The sequence below is a fragment of the Ursus americanus genome, chromosome X (genome assembly GCF_024610735.1).
Source record: "Ursus americanus isolate L20-20 chromosome X, mUrsAme1.1.p, whole genome shotgun sequence".
NCBI lineage: Eukaryota > Metazoa > Chordata > Mammalia > Carnivora > Ursidae > Ursus > Ursus americanus.
Window position 1 is genome coordinate 58,660,801 of NC_142164.1, and position 21,123 is coordinate 58,681,923.

At 36.4% G+C, this 21,123-nt stretch overlaps 1 protein-coding gene and 1 pseudogene across 2 annotated transcripts in view; one reads left to right on the top strand and one right to left on the bottom strand.

The window, feature by feature from the left end:
- BRWD3 (bromodomain and WD repeat domain containing 3) overlaps nucleotides 1–21,123 on the top strand; it is a 212,246-nt gene that overhangs the window by 111,573 nt on the left and 79,550 nt on the right. For both annotated transcript variants that reach the window (XM_087859782.1, XM_087859783.1), the window contains 7 exons: nucleotides 6,084–6,251; nucleotides 8,261–8,444; nucleotides 15,812–15,905; nucleotides 17,594–17,743; nucleotides 19,275–19,351; nucleotides 19,942–20,110; nucleotides 20,979–21,092. In XM_087859782.1, coding sequence (XP_087715908.1) covers nucleotides 6,084–6,251; nucleotides 8,261–8,444; nucleotides 15,812–15,905; nucleotides 17,594–17,743; nucleotides 19,275–19,351; nucleotides 19,942–20,110; nucleotides 20,979–21,092 — 956 coding nt within the window. The remainder of the gene's footprint in view (nucleotides 1–6,083; nucleotides 6,252–8,260; nucleotides 8,445–15,811; nucleotides 15,906–17,593; nucleotides 17,744–19,274; nucleotides 19,352–19,941; nucleotides 20,111–20,978; nucleotides 21,093–21,123) is intronic.
- LOC123792765 (U6 spliceosomal RNA) lies at nucleotides 7,065–7,165 on the bottom strand (annotated as a pseudogene).

Below are 21,123 nucleotides of genomic sequence, written 5' to 3' on the forward strand. Positions count from 1 at the left end.
TCTCTATTGGTATAAATAACCATTTTTGCTGCATCCCAAAGCTTTTGGACCATTGTGTTTTTATTTTCATTTATTTCCTCGTACTTTTGGATTTCTTCATTCATTTCATGGTTAATCCATTCATTGTTTAGTAGCATGTTATTTAACCTCCATATATTTGTGGTCTTCGCAGATTTTTTCTAGTGTTGAACTTCTACTTTTTTTTTTTTGTCATCAAAAATATGCATGGTATGACTTAAATTTCTTTGAATTTGTTGAGTCTCTTTTTTTGGCCTAATATGTGATCTATTCTGGAGAATGTTCCGTGCGCATCTGAAAAGAATGTGTATTCTGCTGTTTTAAGATGGAATGCTCTAAATATATTTGTTAAATCCACCAGTGCACTGTGTCATTGTTTGCTTTTTAATTATCTGTTTAGATGTATGTAAGTAGTGTATTAAAGTCCCCTACTATTATTGTATTGTTATTGATTGGTTCCTTTATGTTTGTTATTAACTGTTTTATGTATTTAGTGCTCCCACCTTGGGTGTGTAAATATTTACAATCATTATCTTTTTGGTAGATTGTCCCCTTTGTTATTATATAGAGCCCTTCTTCATCTCTTGTTACAGTCTTTGTTTTAAAATCTATATTTTCTGATATAAGTATTGCTACTCTAGATTTCTTTTCACATGATTTGCATGATAAATTTTTTTTTATTTCCTCACTTTCAATCTGCATTTATCTTTAGGTCTAAAATGAATCTCCTGTCCGTAGTATATAGGTGGGTCTTGGTTTGTTTTTTTTTTTAATGCATTCTGTCACCCTATGTCTTTTGGTTGGAGCATTTAGTCCATTTACATCAAAGTAATTATTGATAGATATGTATTTATTGCTATTTTATTACTTGTGGTTATTTCTGAAGTTTTTCTCTGGTCCATTTCTTATCTTTCTCTCTTTTAAGTTTGCTGACTTGCTTTTGTGATATATTTGGATTCCTTTCTCTTTATTCTTTTCCTGTCTATTAGTGTTTTTTGATTTGTGGTTATCATTAGGTTTACATAGAACCTCTTGTGCATATAGCTGTCTATATTAACTTCATTGCATCCAGTCTGTTTTGAATCTCAATTATTGCATTCTTCATTTCTGACAGTTTTTTAACTCTTTTATCCCTGGGTTAAGGGCCTCCCTGAAGTCTTCCATACTTTTCTCAAGCCCAGTGACTATCCTTATGACTGTTGCTTCAAATTCTCCATCAGGCATATTACTTGTAACTGTTTCACTTAGATCTCCGGCCATGACCGTGTTTGAATTCCTCAATCTTGGCATTTTTAATTTTTTTTTGTTTGTTTTTTGTTTTCTTTTTTTTTCTTTTAAAGATCGTATTTATTTATCTGAGAGAGAGAGAGAGAGAGAAAGATCACAAGCAGGGGAGAGAAGCAGACTCCCCACTGAGCAGGGAGCTCAATGCAGGACTCGATCCCAGGACTCTGGGATCATGACCTGAGCCAAAGGCAGACACTTAACCAACTGAGCCACCCAGGTGCCCCATCTAGGCATTTTTTTTTCTAAGTCTCTGTCTACTTCTCTGTGTTAGAAAAGCCTGTTATGTTTCCTGCTCCTGACAATTACGGCTTTGTGAAGAAGAGGAAGTCATAAAGTGTCTAGGGCCTGGTGCTTCAAGAAGTGTCTCTGATGTGTGCTGAGTACACTCTGCTGCTGTGTTTCAGCTGCCCTGTCCTTCAGACCAGTCCTCTTCAGAGCCTCTCCTTGCCTGCAGTGGGCAGTGTTTGGACCTTGGCCAGAGTCTGGCATGTTTTAATTATGTATGCTCTTTTTTGCTTGTTAAATGAAACTTGATGGTACTTCCCTTGGAACTGAAACCTTGCAGAACTCCCTGATCGGGAGTTGTGGTGTGTGCAGGGGTTTCTGCTGGTCTTCTGGGGAAGGGGCCCACTGTGCTAGGACTGAGGCAAACTTCACCTAGAAGAACAGTAGGGACAGAGTGAGGGGTGTGGGTCCTGGTGTAAGCAAGTTAGGCAGCCAGTGTTTGAACTGTGCTGTTTACTGAAGGTGGCTCTAAGTTTATGTGAGGGGCAGGGGAGGGAAATGGCACCAGCCAGCTCTTTTGTCCCAGGAGAGGGGTCTCTGTGCTTGCTGCTCTCAGGGAAGCACTCTGAAAAGAGTGAATAATCTTTTCCAGTGTATCCTGGTGTTTTTCAGTTGCTGTTTTCATGCTGTTTGCCCCAGGGTTGTTTGCCTGCCTTCTCTCCAGGAGCAGCACAGTGCCCTCAGGGCTCTATCCCAGCCAAGCCCATGGACCTTTTAAAACTACTGTCTTCAAACTCCCACTGGTTGCAAAAACTCACAAAAATCAGCCCTTCTCATTTTCCCAGCCAACGAAGGGGGAAGTGTTCTCCTTGTGCTCCTCATTGTCTTGCCTTTCTCTGTAACTATGGCTCCCTTCCCTCCACAGCACCCATGCTGTTTCTTCCCCAAACCATGTCTCCACACTTCCTATCTTTCTTGATGTGCCTCTTCTCTCCCTCTAATTGTGGAGTTTGTTCTATCAGTCCTCAGGTTTATTTCTTGGGTATTCAGAATGATTTGATAGTTATCTAGTTGTGTTTGAGGGATGAGACAAGCCTAGGGTCCTCCTACTACACCACCATCTTCTAGCTCTCTAGTATTAAGTTGGTATCATTTAAGCTTCAGCCCATTCTTTACTCCTCTCCTCCCCATGTTTTAGGTATATGATGTCATATTTTACATTCCCTTATGTTGTGTGTTCCTTTACTGATTTCTTATAGAAATATTCATTTTCACTGCTTTTGTGTTTCCTACTTGATACTGTCACTTTTGGTCTTTCCTTTCCACTCAAAGAATTCTTTTTAATATTTCTTACAGAGCTGATTTATTGGTCATTAACTCCATTAGTTTTTGTTTGGGAAACCCTTTAGCTTTCCTATTCTGAAAGATAACCTTGCTTGATAGAGTATTCTTGCCTACAAATTTTTCCCCATTCAGTACTATGGATATGGCACTCCCTTTTTGTTGTAACGTTTCTCCTGAAAAATCTGCTGATAGCCTTATGGGATTTCCCTTATGTGTAACTCTTCTTTTGTCTTGGTGACTTATTTTTTTTTATTTATCACTATATTTTGCCATTTTAATTATAATATGTCTTTCTGTGGATCTGCTTTTGTTGATTTCGTTGGGGGTTCTCTGTGCTTCCTGGATCTGGGTGTCTGTTTCCTCCCCCAGAGTAGGGAAGTTTTCAGCTATTATTTCTTCAAATACATTCTCTGCCCTCTTTTCTCTGTTTCTTTCTTCTGGGACTCCCATAATATGAGTGTTATATTTGATGGAGTTACTGAGCTCCCTAATTCTTTTACATAATTCTTTTTTTTTTCTCTTTTGTTTAGCTTGACTACTTTCCATTTCTCTGTCATCTAGGTCATTAATTTATTCCTCTGCTTCTTCCAGACTGCTGTTCATTCTGTCAAGCATATTATTCATTTTGTTTATTGAATCCTTTATCTCTGCTGTATTATTCCATATCTCTTTTTTAAGTGTCTCACTGATGTCTTCCACTCTTTTCTCAAGTCCAGTGTGTATCTTTATGATCATTACTTTAAATTCTCTATAAGTCATGTTACTTATGTCTATTTTGCTTAGATCTCTGGCTGTGGCTTTGTCCTCTTTTTTCATTTGGGAGAATTCCTCTGTCTTCTCATTTTGTTTGCCTCTCTGTGTCTGTTTCTCTGTATTAGGAAAGTCAACTATGTCTCCTCTTCTTGAGGGAAATAACCTTTTGAAGAAGAAGTCCATGTAGTACCCTGTAGTGTAGTGTCCCCTTTTCCCGAGGCCCTGTCACTTCACTGAGTTTTTCTAATGTGTGGTGCAGGCACTCTGCTGTTGTGTGCCAGGCACTTTATTCTTTAGGCCCATCTTCTGTAGATGCTGTCTTTGCCTATTGTCAGCATTGTTTGGTGCTTGGCCTATTGTGGTGAGCTTTAACTATATGTGCTCTGGTCTGCTTGTGAAATGAGACATGTTGTCACTGCCACTGGAACCCAGGTCCTGCAAAACTCCTGGGTCAGGAGATGCAGTGTTAGCAGGAGTTTGGGCCAGTCTGAGGGAAAAGAACTGGTGTGTTAGGACTGAGGTAAGTGTGACTTGGAAGGTCAGTTCCATCTGAGCATGATGGGGTGGGACTTGGTGTAAGCAATTTAGGTAGTAAGTTCTGGTGCTGTACTGCTTCCCATAGATGACCCTGTGCTTATGCAGATGGGTGGCGGAGGGAAATGGTGGCTGCCAGTTACTTTGTTCACAGATAGGTCTTTCCATGACTCCTACCTCTCTGGGACACTCTGAGATGGGCAAATAAGCTCCCCACTGTGTGCATCAGGTGCTCTTGAGATCAGTTTCCATGCCATATGCCTACAGGCTGTTTGCCCTGAATTCTTTCCAAGAGCAGCCCCAATACTTTGCATGCTCTCTGAGAGGCAAACCCATTGACCTATAAAACTCCAGGCTTTAAGCCCTGCTGTTTTCAAGAACTCATGAAATTCACCCTCTCTGGCTTACCAAACCAGTTGCTATGAGGATTCATCTTTCCCATGTGAACTCCCCTTTGTGCAAGTCTGTCTCTTGCCCTTCTCTACAACCTTGGCTCCCTCCCCACCATGGTAGCCATGATCCGTTTCTATCCCAAACCATGCCTCTGTACTTCTACCTTATCTGATGTGGCCTCTTCTCTACCTTTAGTTGTACAGTTTGTTCTGCTAGTCTTCAGATCGATTTCTGGAGTATTTAGGCTGAATTGGTAAATATCTACTTGAATTCGTGGGAGGAGGTAAGCCTAGTCAATTCCTCCTACTCCATGGCCATCTTCCCCTCCATAGCAAATCTTGTTTATACATTTCTCTTACATATTCTGCATCCCCCACAACAGAATGCCTTCATATCTTTGTTAGATGTAGGTTTTCTTCCAGGTATGAGGTAGGTATTGATTTGTAAATGGAATTTTATTTCCTTACTAGGGATTTAAGACTTGTTTTTTTATAGAGTGAAATGTTGCATATCCTTTTATGTACTCTCTCATAAAGATTTGTAGAATAATGAAATGGTGTTACACATTTGCTGATATTGACTTTTATAATGTCATATGTGTAAATAAGGGCAAAAAGCATGAATATTAAATAGTTAAAACTCAAAACATTTGAATAAAAAAATTTCTAATTCATCACACTTCATTTCCTATAATAACTGATGACTTGGCTACTTGGCTTCCCTTTTGGATACCTTTTAGTCCGATTAGAGGACAAGATGAAAAACATGTCTAAGATGTATTTAAGAAAAGAATATAGGGGTGCCCGGGTGGCTCAGTTGGTTGAGCATCTGACTCTTGATTTTGGCTCAAGTCGTGGTCTCAGGGACCTGGGATCCAGCCCCGTGTGACTCAGTACTCAGTGTAGAGTCTACTTGAGGATTCTCTCTCTTTCTCTCTGCCCCTCTTTCCCCACTCTGTTATAAATAAATCTTTAAAAAAAAAAGAAAGGAAAAGAATATAGAAGTAAATAAAGTATTCACATGTAATCATTGTATTTCAGTGTATCAATAGAAATAAATCTCTACTTACCAATATACTGAGGTGTTTTCAAAAGAGACAGTATTTAAAGGACCATTATTTTTATTTATTTCAAAAAGGAAATTCTCATGAAATAAAGATGCAAAACATTTTCTGTATCTGTGGTTGAACTTTAAACTTTACTCAGATCTCTACTGTGGACTTTTTGCTTGGAATATTTCATCAAGAAAGTACAGTTGGAAATTCATAATTTAATAATTATTCTTTAATATGAGAAGGCCCTCCTAATGCTAATTTGGGGACATTTGTTAAGTCATACATACACACAAGCCGACATATCAAACAATTTAAAAGTTCTTTACAAATACTGTTTGATATATGTTTTATTTTCATTTTAATCTTATTTTTTATTATTTATCTAGAAATTTATAGATTAAGGTTGTTTTTACTATATTTAGGGTATATTAAAATGTATGTAATCTTGTGGCTTTCTATCTTTGGTCTCATTAAGGTGATGGTGAGGTAGTAGAACAAGTAATTGGACAGCAAACCAATGACCAAGATGAAAGCATTCTTGATGGAATAATCAGGGAGCTACAGAGAGAACAAGATCTTAGACTAATTAACGGAGGAGATGTTCCACATTTTCCAATTAATAGATCATATTCTGCTAATGGTGGTAAGTATACATATATATATATATATATTTATATGATGGAGGTACTTTATTTATTTTACTTGCACTAAGTAATTACATGTAAGGAACAATTTTAGGTTTTTAAATAAGAACATTTTTATTAATTTACTTGTGATTTCAGATACACCAAAGTGCCATAATCTCGTCATTCGTGGCTAAAAGGTTTTTAGTTTTTCTTAAGAAATATGGGTGGTATATTTTAATATACTGTTTTCTCTTAAGAATGTATTTGCAGTCTTTACTTCTGTTATAATAAATGAGGTGCTGCAGTAAGTACAGCCTTAAAAGGGGAACCAACCTGTAATGTTTTCAAAATAAAAACCACTGTGAATGTAAGAATTACTAACAAAAAATTTACCCTTCTTTGTTGAAAAAAAAAAAAGCAGCGTTAATCCCCTTCATCTCTTGAATTTACAAAAATACACTGGAAGATAAGCCCTATTCTTAGGAAATACAGATGCAACTTGTGAATTGATTTTCAGAACAGTTTGAATACTGGCAGTATCTTTTCTTCACTTTACATGAAATGTAACTATACATCTGAATTTTTTTAAAGATTGTATCTATTAATTTGAGAGACAGAGAGAGAGAGAAAGCACGAGAGGGGGTAGGGCCAGAGGGAGAAGCAGACTCCCTTGCTGAGCAGGGAGCTCAATGCAGGACTCAGATCCTGGGACTCTGGGATCCTGGCCCAAGCCAAAGGTAGACGCCCGACCGACTGGGGCACCCAGGTACCCTATGTATCTGAATTTTGTATAAATCTTAGCTTCTGTCAGTTTTACTTTTTTTTTTTTTTTAATGATGGCTTGCTTCATGAATTTGTGTGTCATCCTCACTCAGGGGCCATGCTAATCTTCTCTGTATCATTTCAATATAAGTGCTGCCAAAGTGACCACCATCAATTTTACCTTTATCAAGAACTATTAGTTGTACTTTAAAATGCAGTCTTCTTATGGGATTTTGGCAAATGTGTTTCTTTTTACATTTATGTAATTGGGGTTTATTTGGGTATCATAGCTTTTGGAGTCAAAGCATTGAATAAAGCGATTTAAATTTGAGGTGATTCACAGGGTATTATACTCATGTCCTGATTCTTAAGTATCCCATAAAATTAAAATAAAAACATTCTTTGTTCACTTAAGGAGCACCTGACTCACATAGGCTTTCCTTAACCTGGAACAAAATAAGAAGTGGGATGATAATCCTACATAACCAGGCCCTTTTTGTTTCTAAGACATAAAACTTTCTTAGAACACTGATTTAGAGATTCATTAATGAAATCCGCATTCATCTGTACCCTCAATACTAGATTTCTGTGGATAGATTTGAAATGCCATTAGTAAAAACGACCCCACTGACTTCTATTTCCAGTGTTTATTTTTTTTGTCTTCCTGGGTGCTTATTTTCACAATTGAATGAATCATTCAATTTCCATTTTTATTTTATTTGCAAATTCAATAAAAAATTTTTAAAATAACAGGGAATGTCCAGGGGCTTAAAAAAGGTTTCCTTACTTTATTTCCCCTTTCTTTCATTGCTTTTCAGTTTTGAAAATGAAATTTTTATAGTTAAAAATATTTTTTGCTTATACTTTTTCTCTTATTACTACTTTTGAAAGCCTATTGAAACTTTATTCATAGACCTTTTCATGGGCTAAATATAGGTTTTAGATTAAAAGCTGCTTTCTGAAGTAGTACTATTAAACATTTGTGAATCTACCAAATCATATTAAATATACATTTTGTATTTCCTAAGCATTTAGTAGATGACAGATGTGAATGTACTTTGAAAAAATTATTTAAAAGAGTGATAGAAACTTTAAACATTTATTGAGTGACTTGCTTTATTCAAGGTGCTACAGAAAATGTAGAACAAAAGGATAGCAATATTGTCTTAGAAGTACCATCTTAGACTCTTCTATTTTAGAGTACTGATCTCTAAAAATTTGGTGCCTTTACTCGGAGAAAGTGGTACCTTTCTATTTATTCTAGCTCTGAGAAGTCCAAATATGGACATATCTTCATCCCCAAATATTGGGCTTCGACGTAGTGGTCAAATTGAAGGTGTCCGACAAATGCATAACAATGCTCCTCGGAGCCAGATGGCCACTGAACGAGATCTCATGGCATGGAGCAGAAGAGTGGTGGTCAATGAACTAAATAGTGGAGTTAGTAGGTGAGTCAATAAGGTAACATTGATAAGAAAATTGAGAACTTTATTGTTAGTAAATTTTAAAAACTAAGGTATTTTTTAAACAAGCTGAGTTTTATATTAGTTTTTCTACATTATTCCAGTTAGTTCATTCCATAACTATTTAATGATTATCTTCAGTTTCCTTGGCTATGTGCTAATGGTTTGAGAAATACTGAAAAACGAAAATCATAGTTTGCTTTCCATGAGTTTCTACTCTAGGTTAGAAGGTAAGAATACAAATACTATTAAGTGAGAATATGAGACCATATGTTGTTAAATATGTCAGTGGTATATAGACCAAAATTCAACAGTGGTTCTGAGAAAAAGGCCATTAATTTGATATTGGAATAGTTTGGGAATGCAATATACATGTGTTGCAGACCCCACTGCTTAATGTATTTTGAAGTGCCCTTTAAGTGGACTTCCTTGTATGAAAGGATTTTATTAGGATGAATTTCAAATTTAGAATACATATTCTTTTTTTTATTATATTATGTTAGTCACCATATAGTACATCACTAGTTTTCGATGTAAAGTTCCATGATTCATTACTTGCGTATAACACCCAGTGCACCATGCAATACGTGCCCTCATTAATACCCATCACCAGTCTATCCCATTCCCCCACCCCTCTCCCCTCTGAAGCCCTCAGTTTGTTTCCCAGAGTCCATAGTCTCTCATGGTTCATTCCCCCTTGTGTTTACCCCCCTTTCTTCTTCCCTTTCTTCTCCTACTGATCTTCCTACTTCTTATGTTCCATAAATGAGTGAAACCATATGATAATTGTCCTTCTCTGCTTGACTTATTTCGCTTAGCATTATCTCCTCCAGTCCCGTCCATGTTGCAGCAAATGTTGAGAAATCGTTCTTTTTTGATGGCTGAGTAATATTTCATTATAGATATGGACCATATCTTCTTAATCCAGTTATCTGTTGAAGGGCATCTCAGCTCCATCCACAATTTAGCTATTGTGGACAATGCTGCTATGAACATTGGGGTGCATACGGCCCTTCTCTTCACTACGTCTGTATCCTTGGGGTAAATACCCAGTAGTGCAATGGCTGGATCATAGGGTAGCTCAATTTTTAACTTTTTAAGGGACCTCCACATTGTTTTCCAGAGTGGCTGTACTAATTTGCATTCCCACCATCAATGTAAGTGGGGTCCCCTTTCTCCACATCCTCTCCAACAATTTTGTTTCCTGCCTTGTCAATTTTTGCCATTTTGACTGGCGTAAGGTGGTATCGCAGTGTGGTTTTGATTTGAATTTCCCTGATGGCTAATGATTTTGAACATTTTTTCATGTGTCTGTTAGCCATTTGTATGTCTTCATTGGAAAAGTGTCTGTTCATATCTTCTGCCCATTTTCTTATTTGTTTATTTGTTTCTTCTGTAATGAGTTTGAGAAGTTCTTTGTAGATCTTGGATACCAGTCTTTTATCTGTAGTACATTCACAAATATCTTCTCCCATTCCGTGGGCTGCCCCTTAGTTTGTTTGACTGTTTCCTTGGCTGTGCAGAAGCTTTTGATCTTGATGAAGTCCCACAAGTTCATTCTTTCTTTTGTTTCTCTTGCCTTTGGAGACGTATCATGAAAAAAGTTGTTGTGGCCGATGCCAAAGAGGTTGCTGCCCATGTTCTCCTCTAGGATCTTGATGGATTCCTGTCTCACATCGAGGTCTTTCATCCATTTGGAGTTTATCTTTGTGTATGGTGTGAGAGAGTGGTCAAGTTTCATTCTTTTGCATGTAGCTGTCCAATTTTCCCAGCACCATTTATTGAAGAGACTCTCTTTTTTTCACTGGATGTTTTTTCCTGTTTTGTCAAAGACTAGTTGCTCAAAGAGCCGAGGGTCCATTTCTGGTTTCTCTATTCTGTTCCATTGGTCTATGTGTCAGTTTTTGTGCCAGTACCGTGCTGTCTTGCTGATCACAACTTTGTAATACAGCTTGAAATTGGCAATGTGATGCCCCCAGCTTTGTTTTTCCTTTTCAACAATTCCTTGGCGATTCGGGGCCTTTTCTGGTTCCACACAAATTTAAGGGCTATTTGTTCCAGTTCTTTGAAAAATGTCATTGGTATTTTGATTGGGATGGCATTGAAAGTGTAGATTGCTCTGGGTAGCATAGACATTTTAACTATGTTTATTTTTCTGATTCATGAGCGTGGAATATTTTTCCATCTTTTTCTGTCTTCTTCAGTGTCTTTCAAGAGTGATTTGTAGTTTCTAGAACATAGATCCTTTACCTCTCTGGTTAAGTTAATTCCGAGATAACATATGATTTTTGGTGCTATTGTAAAGGGAATGGATTCCCTAATTTCTCTTTCTTCAGTCTCATTGTTCGTGTATAGAAATGCAACTGATTTCTGAGCATTGATTTTGTATCCCGCCACATTACTGAATTGCTCTATAACTTCTAGTTGTTTGGGGGTAGATTATTTTGGGTTTTCCATATATAGTGTCATGTCATCTGCGAAGAGAGACAGTTTGACTTCTTCTTTGCCGATTTGGATACTTTTTATCCCTTTTTGTTGTCTGATTGCTGTTGCAAGGACTTCTAGTACTATGTTGAATAATAATGGCAAGAGTGGACATCTTTGTTGTGTTCCTGATCTTAAGGGAAAGGCTTCCAGCTTTTCCCCATTGAGAATGATATTCGCTGTAGGCTTTTCAGAGATGGTTTTTATGAAACTGAGAAATGTGCCCTCTATCCTTACACTCTGAAGTGTTTTAATCAGGAATGGATGCTGTATTTTGCCAAATGCTTTTTCTTCATTTATTGAGAGGATCATATGGTTCTTGACTCTTTTCTTGTTGATATGATGTATCACACTGATAGATTTGCGAATGTTGAACCACCCTTGCAACCCAGGGATGAATCCCACTTGGTCATGATGGATAATCATCTCATCTTTATTTTTTTATAATAATATATTTTTATTATATTATGGATAATCCTTTTAATGTACTGTTGGATCCTGTGAGCTAGGATCTTGTTGAGAATGTTGGCATCCGTATTCATCAGGGATATCGGTCTGTAATTCTCCTTTTTGATGGGGTCTTTGCCTGGTTTGCAGATCAAGGTAATACTGGCCTCATAGAATGAATTTGGTAGTTTTCCTTCTGATTCTATTTTTTGAAACAACATCAGGAGAATAGGTATTATTTCTTCTTTGAATGTTTGATAGAATTCCCCGGGGAATCCATCAGGCCCTGGAGTCTTGTTTTTTGGGAGGTTTTTGATAACTACTTCAATCTCTTCATAATTTCTCGATCTGTTTAACAAATCAATTTCTTACTGTTTCAGACTTGGTAGTTTATAGGTTTCCAGAAAGGCATCCATTTCTTCCAGATTATTTACTTTATTGGCATAAAGCTGTTGATAAAAGTTTCTAATGATCCTTCCTGTTTCATTGCTGTTCGTTGTGACCTCTCCCTTTTCATTCATAATTTTATTAATTTGGGTCCTTTCTCTGTTCTTTTGAATAAGTCTTGCCAGTGGCTTTTGATCTTATTTATTCATTCAAAGAACCAGCCTCTAGTTCTGTTGATCTGTTCTACTGTGCTCCTGGTTTCTAATTCATTGATCTCTGCTCCAATGTTGATGAACTGCTTTCTCTTGCATGGATTAGGCCTATTCTTCTATTCCTGTTCCAGCTTCTTGAGGTGAGAATATAAAAACTGCATTTTAGATTTTTCTGTTCTTTTGAGTGAGGCTTGCATGGCTATGTATTTTCCCCTTAGGACTCCCTTTGCAGTGTCCCATAGGTTTTGGACTGTTGTGTTTTCATTCTCGTTGGTCTCCGTAAATTGTTTATATTGATTTTTTATTTCCTGGTTTATCGAATCATTCTTGAGCAGGATGGTTATTAATTTCCATGTGTTTGACTTTCTTCCAAGTTTTTCCAGGTGAATGAGTTCCAATTTCAAAGCACTGTGGTCTGAGAATATGCAGGGAATAATTTCAATCTTTTGGTGTCAGTTGATACCTGTTTTGTACCCAGCATATGATATATTCTGGAGAACGGTCTATGTGCATTCGAATAGAATGAGTATTCTTTTGTTCTGGGATGTAGTGTTCTATATATATCTATGAAGTTCATCTGGTCTAATATGGCATTCAAAGCTCTTGTTTCTTTGTTGATTTTCTGCTTAGGTGATCTGTCTATTGCTGATAGTGGAGTGTTGAGGTCCCCTACTATTAACGTATTTTTATCTATATGTCTCTTTATTCTGGTTAAGAGTTGGCTTGTGTATCTTGCTGCTCCCCTGTTGGGGGCATAGATATTTATAATTGTCACGTCCACTTGTTGGATACATCCTTTAAGAATAATATAGTGTCCTTCTGTATCTCTAACTACAGTCTTTAGTTTAAAATCTAATCTGTCTGACATGAGAATTGCTACCCCAGCTTTGTTTTGAGGTCCATTGGCATGAAAAATGGTTTTCCATCCCATCACTTTCAGTCTGGATTTATCTTTAGGTTCAAAATGAGTCTCTTATAGACAGCAAATGGATGGGTCATGTCTTACTATCCAATCTTCTACCCTGTTGCGTTATGGGAGCATTTAGGCCATTCACATTGAGAGTGATTATTGAGAAATATGATTTTAACGATGTCATGTTGCCTGTAAAGACTTTTTTTCTATAGATTGTAAATTTCTGTTCTGTATCACTCTTGGGGCCTTTTTACTTTTATAGAACCCCCTCTTAATATCTCCTGTAGGGCTGGTTTCGTGGTTATGAAATTGGTCAGTGACAGGAGATTCTGGAAGGTCCTTATCTCTGCATCAATTCTGAATGACAGCCTTGCTGGATAAAGGATCCTTGGCTGCATGTTTTTCTCTGAAAGAGCTTTAAAAATGCCCCCCCAATCCTTTCTCTCATTCCAGGTCTGTGTAGACAGGTCTGACATAATGCTAATATTTTTGCCTTTGTACCTGAGAAATTTCCTTGCCCTGTCTGCTTTCAAAACCGTATCCTTGGATCTAATATTTGCGAATTGCACTATGACGTGATGTGGCTTAGGTTTGTCGTCATTGAATTTGGGAGGGGTCCTCTCTGCCTCTTGCACACGCATGCTTGTTTCCTTTGCTAGATTGGAGAAGTTTTCAGCTACAATTTGTTCAAATATCTCTTCTAGACCTCTGTTTTTCTCCACCCCCTCGGGGATGCTGATGATTCTGACATTGGAGCATTTCATTGAGTCCGTAATCTCCCATAACCTATATTCTTGAGATTGGATTTTTTTGAGCCAAGTTTCTGTTTTAGCTTTCTCTTCACCATCCCATCCTCCAAATCAGTAATTTGTTCTTCTGCCTCATTTACCCTGGCCGTCAGAGCATCTAGTTTTGACTGCATTTGATTCATAGTATTTTTAATTTCTGCCAGATTCACTCTCATTTCTGCCCTTAGAGATTCTATATTCTTGTTAATATTTTTTTCAAGTCTACACATCATGTTGACCATTTGTTACTCTGAACTCCATTTCTGATAATTTGGTTATATCCATATCCATCAGTTCTGTGGCAGAGGCCACAGACTCATTTATCTTTTCTTTGCTGGGTCGGATTCCTCCTTCTTGTCATTCTGATGAGGAGAGGTTGCAGGGTTGCACAGAGCCCAAATTATTGACCAGGACCCAGACAGTGTGCTCTTGTTTTACAGGGACCTTAGGGATGTGGTCTTCTTGATTTTTCAGCCTGCCTTCTGGGGGAGGGGCCTGCCACGCTGATATTCACGCAACCCTGTTTGGGTAGAGTCTCCCTGTCCCCTACAAGGGGGGATGGGGACTGGCACAACGTGAGCTGGTATTTCCGGGCTTTTTTTCTCTGGCGGCTTTCCCTGGTGGTTTTCTGTGACTCTTCTGAGAGTCAGAGCAGCAGTGGCCGTATCCTAGCCTCTGTCTCAGAACAGAGAGATTGCAGTCCGCTCTCCACTGAGCTCTTCTGGCCTCTTTAACTCTGTTTCTGTTGGTGCTGCTAAAAACCCTGCAGCTGGTGTCCCAGCCCTCACTTCGAGGGCTGGCACATCTCTGTCATTTGTGTTTCTAACACCGCCAGCCACCCCTGCGGGCGCTCCCAAGCTCCCTGTTTCAGTATGGTGCGCATGCACTAGGGAGCACTGGTTTTCAGTTTGGATGTGTGCGAGTTCCCAGGCTCACGGTCTCAGTCTGCTCTCTTGAGGGTGCCCATCCGTGAGTCCTGCTGCTCCCCAGTGCAGGTGGTTACCGCTTCCCAGTGCCTGATCACGGAGGCTCCCTCCCCCTTCCATTTATCTTCTGACATCTTTGGGCAGATCCACGGCTCCCTGCTTCCTATCTCAATACTCAGTGCTGGAGATGTTCATTTGTAGAGATCCAGATGTGTCTTCCTGCGTCTCAGGCTGATTCCGTGGGTTTTCCATATGGTCTGGTACCTATCCAGCTCGGCTCAGGGGACCAGCTGAAAAAGGGGACCCCTACTCCTCTGCCATCTTCTGAAATACTTATTTATAAATCCTAACGTTTCCTTTAATATCAATTCCAGATAATCCACATAGGCTGGAAGTAGATTTAGGGACGAAAAAGGACATTCGACAGAGAACATACAAAATCTCTTAATCATGCTATATCCTTTACCAAGCCTTTTACCAGCTCATCCAACAAGTAGCAAACATAATTTAGTTTCACATTTTCTTTCTACAGCAGTAATAAAAAAAAGGGAGACATAGCTTATTTATGAACTTTTGACAGTAGAGGAATTTGAAATAATTCTTTGCTCAAAACATTGAGGTACAATTGAAAGAAGGAAGTCAAATAGATACTTGTATGCCAATGTTCATTGCTATATTATTCTATTATTCACAATACCAGAACAGTAGAAATAACTCCAGTGTCTGTCCTCAAATGGATAAACAAAATGTGAGTATGCATACAATGGAATATTGCTTAGTCGTAAAAAAAAAAATGAAGTTCTCATACCTCCTCCCGCATGGATAAACATTAAAAACATGCTAAGTGAAATACCAGACACAAAAGGACAAATAACATATGATTCCACCTATACGAAAAATACAGAGAAAGCAAATTCATAGGGATGTGAAGTTGATTAGAGTGTTAAGTTAACATGGACTGGTAGAAAGAGAAATAGAGAGTTACTGCTTAATGGTTACAAAGTTTATTTGGAGTGATGAAAAGGTTTTGGAAATAGTGGTGATGGTTGTTATGCAACATTGTAAATGTCATTAATGTACACCTAAAAGTAGTTATAGTGGCAAATTTTACATTCGAAGATATTTTTGTTATCTGACTTTCAGACTGGTGGTTTGATTTTTGATGATTTTCTGTCACTTTGACCTTTTTTATTAGGGTTCAGGAAGAATGTCGAACTGCAAAAGGTGACATAGAAATCAGTCTTTATACAGTCGAAAAGAAGAAAAAGCCATCTTATACTATCCAAAGGGTAAGTTTAGTTTTACATTCCTTTGGGTTACACTACTTGCAAATATTTGCAGATACTGGGTTTTTCAAAAGTAGCAGTTATGTGTTAAGGGGCTGTTTTGATAGTTCACTACATATAGGTAACCTATTTTTCAAACCTGAAATTGGTATATATTGTAATTATTAATAAAGATAAAATTACATGATGTCAGGACTGTCCCCCAAAATTTAGGACATGTGGTCATTGTAGGTATAAAACATTTGTGTTCAAATACCATTTTCATGTGCTTAAGGTAAAACCTTAAAATTGTTGGCTGATCACTAATCACAGTGTAATGTGAGTGTTTAGATATCCTAGGTCAGAGGTTGACAAACTACTACCCATGGTCTAAATCCAGTCTACAGCCTATTCCTGTTAATAAAAGTTTTATTGGAACACAGCCACACTTACTAATTAATATATTGTCTATGGCTGCTTTCATGCTATAGAGTTGAGTGGTTATAACAAAGGTCATATGACCTGCAAAGCCAAAAATATTTACACTCTGGCCCTTTACAGAAAAGGCCCACTCTTGGCCTACCTAATCATATAGGAGCAAAATCTGATCTATACATTGGGAAGATTCATATTCCCAGTAGAAACTTCTAAGCAGGGAGTCAGATTCCTATACTTCATTAGGTACATAGTAAGCCCCTTACTAGTATTCTGAGATTGAACAAACTAGTGGCATACTGATGTATAGTCTTATTCCCAGAACTAACCATAACTCCTAAAATGTATGGTAACTTGGAGAGTCTAGGATGATTTTAATTTTATTAAAGAAATCTAGGCAATGGGCACTGAATTTTAAATGTTTTTTTTCAGTATTGATAAACACAATTTTAGGTAAGTATCGTATGAATATCTTCAAATATCCTTAGATCATTTTGATGCCCACTTTCTTAATTTCTCTTGAGGTTTTGTTAGCTTATTTGATGTTCTCTGATAAGATTATTTTCTTAGAGATATTGAATGATTCAGATCCATGATTTATATTATTTACTCTTGCTAAGCTGATTTTTCAGATATCAGACTTGTCTGAGACTAATAAACAGGGTTGTTTGGTCTATAAACATTTTTATTTATATCAAAAATGAGAAATAGTTACATATGGGGTAAGAAACTAGTCCTTGATACTGATTTATTTATAGGAGTTTTAAACTTGTTTTCTCTTGATAACATGCTATGGTTGTAACTTTTACATAAGGGTATATCATTAATATTTTATACTTGTAAAGGTTAGAATAAAATAGTTTTCACTTTAATTTTAGTTAAAATTAAATATTTGTATCGGTTTATTAAATGTATTTTTAAAAGAAGTACATATTTTATTAAGAATTATATATACGTAGGTGTGATATGATATCTTGCTTCATCTTGTAATAAATTCTGAGTAATATAGTATATGTGAATTCTGAGTGGGTCTATTCTTGCAGCCCAAACTTTAAGGACACTCTTTAATTTGATCACAAAATTTTCGAAATAGGGAAGTAGTAAATATTAATGGAAGGTAGTATAAATGTATATAGATCTTGTGTTTTCTTTTGGGGAGATTTATTCCTAATTATTACATCCATCCCTCCCCCACCCAATTAATTTGCTTTATGCATGTTTGTGTTTGTTCACTGAGCATTTGATTTTTTTAAATCTATTTTCTTTCTGTTCTACAGAATGATTATCAGCCTAGCTGTGGGCGGTCTTTACGAAGGACACAGCGCAAGCGTCAGCATACTTACCAAACACGGTCCAATATAGAGCATAATTCACAAGCATCATGTCAAAATTCAGGTGTACAGGAAGACTCAGACAGCTCCTCAGAGGTTAGATATCTGCTATTATTTACTCAGTGTAATTCTTTGTTTGCCAGTTAGTATCATCACCTTGGGTTTACTTTTAATAGTCATTTTATTAGAAACAAATTCTAATGATTTTCTTTTAAGAAGATTATTCATTGGTAAGGCATTTAATAGGCAAATTTGAGCATTATATTGAATTCCTTTAGATACCTTCTCTGATTTATACCTAAGATATTATTTTGTTTGAGAGTATCAAATATGCCAGTGAAAGTTTGAGTTTGGGACAATGAGAAAAGAGTGAGAGGAAATCTGCCCATAAATAGAAAGTGGAATATAAACATTGATAGCTAGTTTACAGTCCCAGAACTGGTTTACTGTGTAATCAGCAGAAAGACATATTTTCCGTTATTGTTGACTTCATCATTCATGAAGATTATGAAGTGATGGCTTTTTTCAGACCTACTTTTTTCATGGTAGTAGAATAGAGTATACCCATTATTTTCTTCCTCTCTTCTCCAGTCCTTTCCTTTTGTTCTTTTAACAACTTTAGTTGCTAAGTGGATAATGTGGGTTTAATTATTCATTGGCAATATATGGCACTCCCATTATTCTTCCAGCATTCACAGTTCTTTAATTCTTATCAATGATGTCCTTCCTTTTCTCCCTTACCTATGAAAATCTTGAACTAAAACAAATGGTGAGGTATTGAGGAATGATTTTACCTTTCTAATGTCATAATGGTGGTGTGGTTTTATTTTAAAGAAGAATCCTAATATTACTAAATGTTTATAGTTAAAATGCTTTTTTATAAGGATTTCTTTTGAAATAATCACTTGGGTATGAGGCAGTTGGTGATGGTACAGGTAAAACAAGGTAGGCAGTGAGTTATTGTCTACACTGGAGATTGTGTACACAAGGGTAATTTATTCCCTCTACTTTGGTATGTTTGAAATTTTGCATAATAAAAAGATTATTAATTTTTATGGGGAGTAATTATATTAACTTGGCAAAGGCATATAGATTTTTTTTAAGTAATGGTCTTAACATTTAAGAGGGTTATATTTGGGAACCTTAAGGAGTCTGTTCAGTCTTTGAAATAATAAAAGATGTCCCATATCACTAAGATAGTAGATATTAGAAAGTTTTAAATACCTGGTAGGCTTAGTTGTGAGTTACAGATATATGTAGAAAAATGATTATGTACATTTTGAAAAGATTTATTGATTTATTTTAGAGAGAGAGAAAGAGAGAGTGCATGAATGGGGGAAGGGGCAGAGGGAGAAGAGGAAAAAGAGAATCTCAAGTAGACTCACCACTGAGCGCAGAGCCTGACAGGTAGCTCAATCCCACCACCATGAGATCATGACCTGAGCCAAAATCGAGTCGGACATTCAACCTACTGAGCCACCTGGGTGCCCCTTATTATGTACATTTTAACTGGAATGTTGTTTTGGTTGGAGGAAATACAAAAAGTGTTATAAAACAGGTAGTGTGTGCTGATTAATGATATGCTAGTTAATAACCATATATCTCAATTGCTGGCTCCTTGTTGCAGGAAGATGAAACACTTGGCACAAGTGATGCTTCTGTAGAGGATCCTGTTATTGAATGGCAAAGTGAAAGTTCTTCCAGGTAGTTTTAATGGTTTTGATTTGGCCAAAATTGTTTGACCATTTTAATATGAAATTATGTTCTTGTAGGAATTTAGTAAAACCGGAGTTAAAATAGTAAATTATAGTAGAAAGAGTACTGGGTTGGAAATCCAGAGACTTGTTTTATCCTGGTTCTGCCAGTATCTTTTTGGGCATGTCACTATGGGCTTTAGTTTCCTCATTTGTAAAATAAGATGCTTTGTAAATCCAAGATTCTGCATTTTAGCAGGCTATGTTTATTTAGTTGAGTTTTAAAATAGCTACATTTAACCATTTCCAGGGATTAGGGGCATCTTTATTTAAAGAAGCTTATGTGACTTGGACAGGAATTTTGAATTTTAAATTCTGTTATGGGAAACTAACCATTATACTTTAGCCAAGAAGGATTTCACTGAAATCACTTAGATAATGATCAGTAATCTATACTGATATTTTTTTCTGTTCAGTTAGAACAAAATCAAGCCATGTCATTTATAATGCTGTTTTATTACAAAATGATCATCTTTCAATTAGGAAGCAAAACTATTCCTTTTCTAAACTTATATATTCATAATTTTGATACATTTATAGTGATTCATCAAGTGAATATTCTGATTGGACAGCAGATGCTGGAATAAATTTGCAACCTCCAAAAAGACAAACCAGACAGGCAACAAGGAAAATATGCAGCAGCTCTGAGGAGGAGAATTTGAAGTCACTGGAGGAAAGGCAGAAGAAACCTAAGCAAACTAGAAAGAAGGTTTGTAAATTTACAGGTTGTTTTTATTTTTGCCTTTGACACTTGAATAATAGAAACACTTGACTTTTCTCTAAAAATAACATTCCATCTGAGAAACTAAGTAAAGTTGTTTAAAATGACTTTAAAGTAAAAAGAAGTTTAAATTTTTTTTGTTATCAAAAGTAGAGGCTAGAATATCTTCATTATTATTTTAGTTATTAAATTAAAACATTGATAATCACTTTTAAAATATAGTAGAGTTTTAAACAATAAGCTACTACAGTATTAAAAAGTTATTCTTGTCATGTTTCTGGTAATACATTTCTGTACATTTTGGACTTGTGAAATGGAAGAGTATAATAAATCATGTAGGAGTTTTTCTTCCATTTCTTTATATGTTTTTATTTCATCCCGATGATGGTTTCTCTTCCTCACTGTAATTTCAGGTAAAGACTTAATCCACATAGTTATTTGAATATTAATGTAAAAATTTATTATGTACATATTATACATATATACAGTGTATCCTGTATCCTGTTGCTTTAGTAGACAGAATTATCTTCTTGATTGTCACCATTTTATTGGCAAAAAGATCCTCTGTTACTTGTACTCAAATTCACATGGTATTCTTAGGACTTAAAAATTTGTGGTTCTAATATAGTATATAATGTCATATTATTATCTGTCAACCAAAATTGAGCAACATATTAAAGAATTCACTTGATTATTTTATTGGTACAAAATTTTACATAATTAATTGGTAAATGAAAATGTTTAAAATTTGTATATTTTAGGTTTTATTATAACCTGATTTTTTTAACGTTCTCTGTTATTTTTCATACTACTATTCATATATTTATGGCTTATATATTTGTGAACTATATTTTAGAAAGGAGGACTGCTTTCTATAGCAGGTGAACCCAATGAAGAATGGTTTGCCCCTCAGTGGATTTTGGATACCATACCACGACGTTCCCCGTTTGTCCCACAGATGGGAGATGAGGTAATTGTTACCTGTTATAATCTTTTTCTCT